The sequence below is a fragment of the Clavelina lepadiformis genome, unplaced genomic scaffold (genome assembly GCF_947623445.1).
Source record: "Clavelina lepadiformis unplaced genomic scaffold, kaClaLepa1.1 scaffold_132, whole genome shotgun sequence".
Classification (NCBI taxonomy): domain Eukaryota; kingdom Metazoa; phylum Chordata; class Ascidiacea; order Aplousobranchia; family Clavelinidae; genus Clavelina; species Clavelina lepadiformis.
Genome location: NW_027508265.1, coordinates 18,025 through 27,841, shown reverse-complemented (window position 1 = coordinate 27,841; position 9,817 = coordinate 18,025). Strand labels below are relative to the sequence as shown.

Here is a 9,817-nt window from a genome sequence, read left to right as displayed (position 1 = left end):
CAAATATTGCTGTTTAGGAATTACTTAGCTTACGAAGTAGCCCTTTTCAACCATTTTGTGCACCAGATAGCTTTGTTGTGCACCGGACATACATAACGCTTTCTTTCCATACAGGTTTCGTGATTCTGTTCCTACTTTGAAATAAGAGCATCTCTCTTGAGATCACTTCTGGAAAAAAGGAGCGCACTTGTGCTAAGCCAGAAAGCATAAGTGCTATCAATACTGTTTTTCATGAGCTGCACTTAAGGTGTGTTTTTTTAAACTTAACGACTTGGACAAACCTTCCTTGCACTCAATTTTCAATTGATTTAAAGACTGAAAAAGTCACATTGTGTACATTATTGTGTAATCTTGCATCTAAGTGCGCACTTCTATTGTTTTTGAGCTTGTCATGTTTGGTTGTTTGATGCACCCAAGATTTTGCTGAAAACGGCCATAATCTGCAGTCCAGGCAGCCGGCTGCTCACCTCTGCCTACAGCGCCATATAATGAGGTAAAACTCCTATATGGATTTTATACATGAAATCCATTAAAAGATGTTCTATAAACTTTTGCTTTCAATACAATGTTAAACAATACTAAAAATTTACATTATATTTATACAAAGATTGTGATTTGGTTTATTTCCAAACCACGCTTAATATTTTGCTTTTTACAAATACAGTAGGCTTATGCCTTTTATTAATCAGAGTTACTATAGCCTATTTCACAGTAAGTGTTGGTCATGCAGCTCGTTGCTAAAAATTAGGCATTTAAGTTGGCAAAATAGGTACATGAAAAAAGTCGATTTAAGCAATTTAGGGTCTAATTAAAATTACATTTAGATTAGAAATGAAAGGCAGATTTAGGTCAGGTTTTGACTACTAGACCTGTAGGCTATATGTCTGTATGTTGTAATCATTTAATTTAGTGACGTAGGACTTTTTTCCCATGAAATAGTGACAGCCTTAATAAATATCCTCATTATTTTTACATGATGGAGTAATGAACCCCCGGTAGGCCTCTTAGAATATTGCCATGGCGTAAAAAACCCTTCTGAAAAAAACTTTGAACATGAAAACTTTTCTTTATAAATAATGGACCAAACCAAGATTAAGCTTGCCGGACTTGGTTGTTTTGTGGCGTCTACCATTGTGGCGTGTAACAAAATTACTTCAAACAAAGCTGGAAATGAAAAGGCAAAATATGCATCACCTGGCAATAAAACATCCTAAATCAAAAATATATGGCTTATCTTGCCAGTTTATCTCAGTTTCATACAAATAGTTCGTATAGTATCTTCAATATGCTGTTAAGTAAACACGATTCCGCATTGACGAAATAAAAAATTTTTCCGTAAACTTCTTTGTCTATACTCTAAAATAGAAAATTGGATTGCATTATTTTTCATTTTATACGCTAATTAATTGGCGTCTTAACTTTGGTCTTCACTGCTCGTATGCCCTCATTTAATTGCTTTGATAAGGGTCAAACTATTCGTAAAATATAACAGCTTAAAAATCACTATCCACAAAAGATCCATTACTTTAGATTGAATAAATACAAAACACAAAGTTAACTAATTTGAAATCGCTCGAATATTAAGTCGCTGATATATAAATTGCTTTTAATTTCATCTTTAAGGACATTTTGAAACTACTAAAGAAGTCACTCATCCAGTTGTCATGCCGAATTTATTCCGGAGTAGTGCCAAATCGTTGAGAGTTGGGATATTGAACACTTCTTTCTTCACTCCGCAGTACCTTCTAACAAGACAAGATTTATGATGGATATAAATTCGCTTAAATACTGAGCAAAGTGTTGGTGTTAGTTTAAGCTTATATATAGGCCTATAGCTATCTCTTTGACTGTTGTGTGTAAGCTTGACCGCTAACGTAGTTATTATGAAGACATTATCCAAAATTTCAACTTTATTTATCAAATTCACTCAATATTTAATATGCCAGTGTTTAATATTTTAACTGCGCTAGCACTTATTTTCTGCTAATACAAAATCATAAACTCATCTGCTTGTATCAGAGATTAAAAGGAAGATTTTGGATAAGCTTAGGTAACGACGTTAAGATATTAACTAAACATAATGTATAAATTTAAGTTAGGTTGATAAAAACCCATGAAAAATAGCTTTGAACGTAAGATTTTTTCCAGTAAAACAGTGACAGCCTATTTGTAATTAATTAACATACTGCCTCAGTACCCAACTTCAAACAAGTTTTGTATAGGACGTATTTTTGTGACCACCGTTACTTTTTTCAGCTTGTTTATTGTATGCTGGATATATTAGTTGTGCTAATCATTATTCGTTTTTATCATGTGGTTACATTATTATTTCTGCACGTTTTAAGCCTTTGGGTTTTTCACTTTTTCCACTCATTGTTTGCTGAAGGAGTTATCATTTTATCACATTATTATTGGTTGGCACTTTATTTATCATTCCTTGGTTCCACCAGAGTTTTTTTTATCCCTTATAGCGTTTTTAAGACTCTAGTTTCACCACACACAATGACAAAATTTAGACTATGGTTTTTTATTTAATATGGTTTTATCGTTTACGATTAACTACTGTTCCACACTTTTCTTGAATCAAAGCAGTAATGTCTAACACAAAAAAAATATCATCAACCGACCCTTTTAATTATCCTTATTTAATCTGTCGAACTTTGTTGTTTTTGATTTTATCTTTTTATAGATTTTTCACGATTTTTGGGCTGTTCCAATCCACAACAGTTAATAAAAATTTGGCTGCTTGCTTGATGTTGTCTGCTGGTTTGGGAAAATAAGACGATTCAAGTGTTGATGTTCCTGTGTTTTAGAAGTACGCTAGTGCATTAAATCGAAACGTAACAAATGGTGAGGTTAAGCAGATTGCTAAGACTTCGCAAGAGTGGATTTGATACTCCACTGCGTGTATCACGTTTCAGATATGTAGCACACGGAGCAAATTCGTTATTTCAAAACGCAGAAGTAGAAGTAGTGGAAAATTTTGATGGTACATGTCATCTCAAGTCGGGCAACATCATAAGACTAGCACTGGATGGATGCACCAACAGACCTTTCTATAGAATTGTGGTTTCCAAAAGGACGGATCCTCGGGATTGTGAAGTAAGTTTTACAAGAGCTAAAATTCAAGAGTTCGGTTCGAAAACTGCCGTATCTTTTAGCCCGGGGCTCACGTGGTGCTTTGGCCAAAGGTCATGCCGTCCGACTATAAAATACGGTATTTTTCGATGAGAAATTTTACCAAACAATCACTAAAATTTTAATATTATGTTTTCGTTTCATGGAGTTGTTTAATAGAGTTTTTGCATTTAGTAAGCAAGATTTCTCTTCTCACTGTATACCAAATTTCAGGTCTCTACGTACAATACTTTTTAAGTTCCATTGCATCCAACTCACCCACCTCGCAAAAACCTGATTTTCAAGTCTACAACAAATTTTTGATGTCCAGCACAAAAAATAATGTTACAAAAAAGAAACCAGTTAGAGAGCCTATTTTTGCACACTTGTGCTTTAATTCCTTGTTTATATATCTTTAAATTTTCACAGAGCCATCATTTTTGTAGGTTTATTTTTAGACTACTTTCTCTGCTTGGGTCTGAATTTTGTGGCGGAGGCAGTGTACAAAAAAGATCGACTATGGAAAAATGCATTTTTATCGATAACGAATTAACGTTACGCGTTGTTAATGGAAATGAAGGTTACGATACCAGATATGTTAAAAAAGATGTATGTATACTGATTTAAATCACATATATATTTATACATGTATTGAAATATTTACCTCCCTGTACTTATTTACATTGAAAAATAATTGAGACAATATGCATGACGACAATCTTTTCTATTTAGAATGAATCTTAGTTGTTGGTATGGAAACAGGCAGAGAAATCATGCTCGTCTAGTCGGCTATTATTTCCAATCAAATTTAGCATAGACGCAATTATTTTGTTGGCTTATTTAAAGTATCGCGTAACTTCCTGTCATACCGATCATTTTTGCTTTTGCTACACATTATAAACCAAGTCTTCAACCATGACCTGACAGAAACAATTTGTTAAGTTTACTTGACATTTTCGTCCAAAAATTTAATACTGAAAATCAGAATCAATCCGAAAATGGCAAAATTAGCACAAGTATGTGTGAAACTGAGAAGTTTTGTTTTTGTACACTGGTAGAAATTTCATTGACTGTGCCAGTCAAAAACTGGAGCTGAGAAAAACTGCAGACAATGGATTCTTTCGATGCATTTTACTCCTTTTATCCGGAAATCCCACTGTCCGACTCCAACATTTTTGAACAAATGTGCTGAATCAATACAAAAAAAAATCGATAAACTGGGTTGCAAAGTGAAAATGGTTGATAGTTAATACAAGTTTTTGTGCGTTTGTCTTAGATGACAAAAACAATAGCTAGTTATCTGGATACCACGCCAAACGGACTTTGTATGATAAAACAAAATGGTCTAGATTAACGACATCTGACTATAAATGCTAATTTTCAACTTAAAATGACAGACTTTTTTTACACACTCTAAGTTAGTTTAAAACTAATCTCCTCCGGCTCAAACTATCACCTCTCATGGCTAAATTACCTCAAAAATTAATTTGAACAAACGAAAACAGTCAAAATTTGCAGGATTTGAACCTAAAAACCTCAAGCATATTACCCCAAGCGTTAACCACTATGTCAGCGGTTTTCTTTTATCCCCTCATTCGAAATTGGTGTCATAAATCTGTTAGTCATGGTATTGCAATATTGCTGCTAACCGTTTTACACGATTATAAATTACATCAACTTTGCGAGATTGGTCATGGGCTGCAAAATATTTTCGTGTGGGTTGCAGTTTGGACAGCCCTGTCATAGACAAATCACCATATATTATCTGTTTATTTAACAAAGAAGGTTGTTATCCAGTCAGGTTTGTTAGTGTAATGATAAACCAATAAGTTGGCGAAAATCAAACAGAAAATACAGTATACTTTATGCAAAAAAAAATTGTTCACAATCTACACTTCTACAGTGAAATGTAATTATTGCTGTCTGTTGGTTATGTAATAGATAAAGACCGTTCGAGACAAATACCATGACCTAGAGTGCCATTATAAACGAACAAACTATGGCTGAGGCAATAAAATTGTGCCGTTATACACAAATCGATGTTATAGGAAAAGTTTAATGTATGCAAAAGATAGGAATTCTGTAGGGACCTAACAAAATGTGACATTTGTATGTGAATTGCTTTATAACCGAAGCTGTTATAGACCAATTCTACTGTTCTAATGATTTATTTTAAAATATAGAATATTATGAATTTATTTTTAATCGGGTTTGCATATTCCGATTTCAATCTAAATACAGATATTAACAATATTTTCTTTTAACTGACAGCGATAGTGTGTAGCGCTGGACTACAGCAAAAGTTTTAAAAATCAGGGTAATTTTTATGTTTTATTGGGTTAAATTTACCAAATTAAATTTCATGTTGTAAATTGACATTTTGCAATGTTTTAGCCTTTTCATGTACAGTATATTGTGTAGAAGTAATGCATATATTTGTGCTGAAAAGAGTTACTCAAATTGCCTAATTTTGTGCAATTGTTTTTGGTAACATATAGTGTTGCAGTTGCAAACATGTTACAGAACAGTTTTTTCCATTAGACTTTGTACATCTTGGTCTTAGTAATGTGTAAGTTTTATAAACCTATTAATTAATAAACAAACATATTTCAAGTGCAGGTCTTCATTGATCTAGTGCGATTGGATAAACTTTGATACAAATAAGAATTAATTTATCATCTTTTCAAAAGTTTTTGTCCATTACACAAGTAGTAAGCTCCCAAATAAAATTATCAGTTCCTTTAGAATTGTATCCACACGAAATTTACATACAGTGCTTCCTCGATTATCCGTTTTCAGCTGGAGGCAACAGTTTTAAACACTTCTACATTGGTTTGACTTTGCGACTTTACCTGGCGAAAATCTTGAATCTTCCCACACAATTAATTTGTAAATTATTGAAGTTTTGCTCTTTGCTGTTGTGTTACGTTGTTGTTAGTTAGTGTTTCTTTGACTTCAGTATGAAAATTCATACCGATTGGGCAGATAGAAAGAGGGATGTCTCAATTGTCGAAATCGTAAAACGTTTAACAAAGCTAAACATACTCGTCTGTGCAAAAGTACATTTCTTATCTGCCATTTTGTAGATTTTGTGTTGTAGGTTACAGTAATATGCACAGTGATTAAAAATATTCAAGTTTAACTAAAAATGCCCCAATTAATTAATTAAACTCAATTATGATATAAATGATAGAAATATTTTAAAATTGCAGTGTCGTTTTAGGGGATTTACTGTGTTAAAGCAAACCGTTTGTTTAGAAACCTGCTTTGAGGTGACAACTGTTGGTAGGTGTACATAGACTATCATTGTCAAGGTTAATAGTAGTGCCAGATTAGATTACCCACCATTTCCCTCCCCTCAAAGTATGTGCCACTGAGCTATTGTACATGACAGTAAGTATTTAATCTTTTTTTGGTTTTGCAGATGGAGCAGATTGGTACATTTGATCCAATGCCCAATATGTTGAACGAAAAATTATGTTCCATCAACTTTGAAAGGCTAAAATATCATTTGGCACTTGGTGCCCATCCAGTTAAATCAGTACGAAGACTGATTGGACTGAGTGGTTTTCTTCCCCTTGATCCCACATTGCTAATTTTTGCTGAAGGCTTGAAACGAAGACGAAAAATAGAAGAACTCATCTCCAGCCAAGGCAATGCTACAGAAGACGACGAAAGTAGTAACTCCTGAGTGATCTTTGAACAAAAACAGGGAGATTAGATTCATTTCCCTCACTCTTTACAGGCGTTTGTTCTACTACATTGGACCCCATGGTTTACCTACTGGTGAATGAAACATCCTATGCAATACACAACTGTAATGTGATACTTTTGGATCTATGTTAGTAAATGTTTGTTTCACAAAGCTGTGCTTGCTATTAATAAAGTATGTACAGTACACCGAATATGCAGTTGTTTCAGCGTTCATTTGCTATGACCTATAATTAATTTATGACTTGAAAGATATTGTGTTAAAAAATGCTTAAGATCAGCTATTAACGAACAGAAAATAAAGGCACAGGTGATATTCCACTGATTTGATTCGTTATTTTTCTATGTAATGAAATACTGATTTGGATATAATTCCAATATCACATGTCCAAGTTAAGTTATGAGTTCAATCAGTAACTAATTTCTAGAGGTTTGTACTAAAGAAAGAATACAAACTATATATACAGCAGGGAGTAAACATAACCTGAGAATGAACTTTTTACAATGGAAATGGCTAAATTCCCAGCAGTGAGGTGACAATCTGGCACTGGCAGTTAATTGTAGTATCAAAATATACTTATATGGATAACAGCTGATATGATGTAAGAACGGGTGTATATCATCTGAGTGACATAAATTTTTCATTCGAGTAACATAATTAACCCTAATCCATTACTGTAGTTTGAACAGTACCTAGCAATGTGTCACTCAGTTGATCATCTAATGTAAGAACATGTATGTCTCAACATGTTGTACCGTGCACATATTGCTGTGTCACAGAAACATCTGACTTCATTATTATCAATTTTATCAGCCCTACACGTATGTGCGCTTAATCAGTTTCACGAGGCATAAATTGTGCGTTAATTGCATTTTGAATCCCTTAATCATATTATTTGCTAATGCCTTCAAAGTTAGCCATAGAGTACGGTTTACATTGCTCCAGAATAGTCAGAGTTATGGTAAACATTTAAATGGCGCAAATACCCTAGCCATACTGCATCTGCAGCGTTGTTGAAAAACAAAAAACCTTACAAAACAGTGATTGACAGTACGGAAATTCTGCATAATTTAAAAGCAATCAAACTTCAGTATGCATAGTATTAGGAAGCAGTGTCAGTTTTTTCAATTTTGTGAAATACTCAACATAAGAGGAAATTCAATTGATGTAAATATTCGAGAGAAGAACACTTAATGTCCATGGAATGGTGAGTGGTTAATTGGAGTGTGATTACCTGGTACATGAGTTTCTGTATTTTCACAAACCTCTTCATCATGTTGTCTGGGTTTTATTGGTGTAATACCCATGCTATTTCCCATAACAGCCTCTTTCTGTCCATGTGTCACTTCTACCTTCCTAGTGAGAAAAATTTTCTTGTCTTTCTCTTTTTTTTCCGGAAGCTGGATTGGAGAACAGGGGGAGAAGTTTTTATATGAATTTTTAACATTATAAAAATCTGTATGATGTGTTGGTGTCCCAAGATCAAACATGCGGCCACCAGTTACGGGACTAGATGAAAATGGTGACTGGCATGTACTAGGCGTATCACAAGGAAAGCTGACAGATTTTAATGATGGGGTCATTGTATTTTGTTTTGCAAATGGGTGCTTTTCGCAGTCTGGCTGGGAGTCACCAGACATAGGAAAAGCATCAAGTTCTTCGGAAAGATGGTGGCTTATAGGGTTTACACAAGCTTGGTGTAAGTTGTTTGTAGACAGGTCATTCATTGAATCATCATTGTCATCAACATCGTGAAAAAATAATTTTCTCCGCAAGGAAGAGTTGCTCAATAATTCATTTCCCTGGCTGTTGGTATTTTCTTGTGAGGAAGTGTCACCATAAGTATAATATTTCTGCAAAACAGCTTCAAGATTTACACTGGATGGAATAGTTATTGCTGTTTGTGTAGCAACTGTTCTTGAGGCATCTGTTTTAGGGTGTATTGGTCGTGCTCCCTGCAAGAGACCAGGAGAGTTTTCTTTAGGTGATTGTGGCCAACTGATGATGTTTTCCTTATTACTTAGTCTATAACGTCTAGCAGCAGATGATGGTAAGGCTGGTGAAATAATTGCAAGATAATGAGGATTTTCAGATGACGACCAAGGACTGGAAATGTTAATATGACTAGCAAAAAAGTGGTCAATGGCTTTCTGTGCCTTCTGTTCTGTTACTGGATCCAGTTTAGCAAAGTTTTGCTGCTCATGCAATTTTGACAGATCAATATCAGCTGGCTTCATTATAGCAATTTGATCAATATTCCAAAAACTGCTAGGAGACTGATTTGTTGTATCCTGTGATGTATGATTGCTAACAGAAGCAAATACAGAAGGGCTAAAGGAAGGATGAAGAAGGCTATCTATTGTACTGTGATTTTCGAATGGATTGGCGATGCTGAATTCATGCTCATTATTACTTGAGCTGTCAGTATTTTGTTTCACAGCTGGTGTTGCAAATTTTGGTGTGCTGAACTGCGCCTTACATGATGGAGATTGACTTATGTTAAAATGCGTAGCCTTAGAAGAACTTGTCTTCAAGAACGTTTGGTTGGGTGTGGGAGTAATATGTCCACGGATACATTTTGATTTTGGAGTTTTTTCATTATCTTCTTGTACTTTTTTCAAAAGGTTACCAGGCAAAGTTGCAGATTCACCAAGCTGAATGTATTTATCATGAACGTCTTCAGCCATATTTAATTATACACATCTGCAAAGTAAATTCAACAAATGCCATAGATTCAGTACCTTAACACTTATTTGACATTTCTAACCTGGTGTAGTAGGGATGGGTAAATCAGAATGGAGCCTGGACTATTCAAATCTAATTTGCCAATTTAAATACAGATAACAGAAGTTTGTTTACATTATTTGGCAATTTCCCTAACATAACCACATTTTTTTTAACATGTGTAAAGTATGCGGTTATTGTTATTGCTACTTGCGACACAATGCTTTGCAACACTCACACAATAAATTTATGGTACTTACAGTC

The 9,817-nt window shown here is 34.3% G+C and overlaps 2 protein-coding genes across 2 annotated transcripts; one reads left to right on the top strand and one right to left on the bottom strand.

The window, feature by feature from the left end:
• The first annotated feature begins 2,782 nt into the window (after positions 1-2,782).
• LOC143472643 (small ribosomal subunit protein bS16m-like) lies at positions 2,783-7,158 on the top strand. Its single transcript, XM_076969996.1, has 2 exons — positions 2,783-3,102; positions 6,542-7,158. Exons 1-2 carry the CDS (start codon positions 2,848-2,850, stop codon positions 6,806-6,808), a joined length of 522 nt encoding a protein of 173 aa, XP_076826111.1. The 5' UTR covers positions 2,783-2,847; the 3' UTR covers positions 6,809-7,158.
• A 444-nt stretch (positions 7,159-7,602) lies between these two features.
• Positions 7,603-9,613, bottom strand: LOC143472642 (protein aurora borealis-like). The gene has a single exon (XM_076969995.1). It carries the CDS (start codon positions 9,514-9,516, stop codon positions 8,020-8,022), a length of 1,497 nt encoding a protein of 498 aa, XP_076826110.1. The 5' UTR covers positions 9,517-9,613; the 3' UTR covers positions 7,603-8,019.
• Between the last annotated feature and the right edge of the window lie 204 nt (positions 9,614-9,817).

Excerpts from the sequence above, each read along its gene's own strand:
- LOC143472643 (XM_076969996.1), top strand. The coding sequence starts at position 2,848 with ATGGTGAGGTTAAGCAGATTGCTAAGACTTCGCAAGAGTGGATTTGAT. Across the intron at positions 3,103-6,541 it reads CGGATCCTCGGGATTGTGAA|ATGGAGCAGATTGGTACATT; the intron begins GTAAGTTTTACA and ends TTGGTTTTGCAG.
- LOC143472642 (XM_076969995.1), bottom strand. The coding sequence starts at position 9,516 with ATGGCTGAAGACGTTCATGATAAATACATTCAGCTTGGTGAATCTGCA.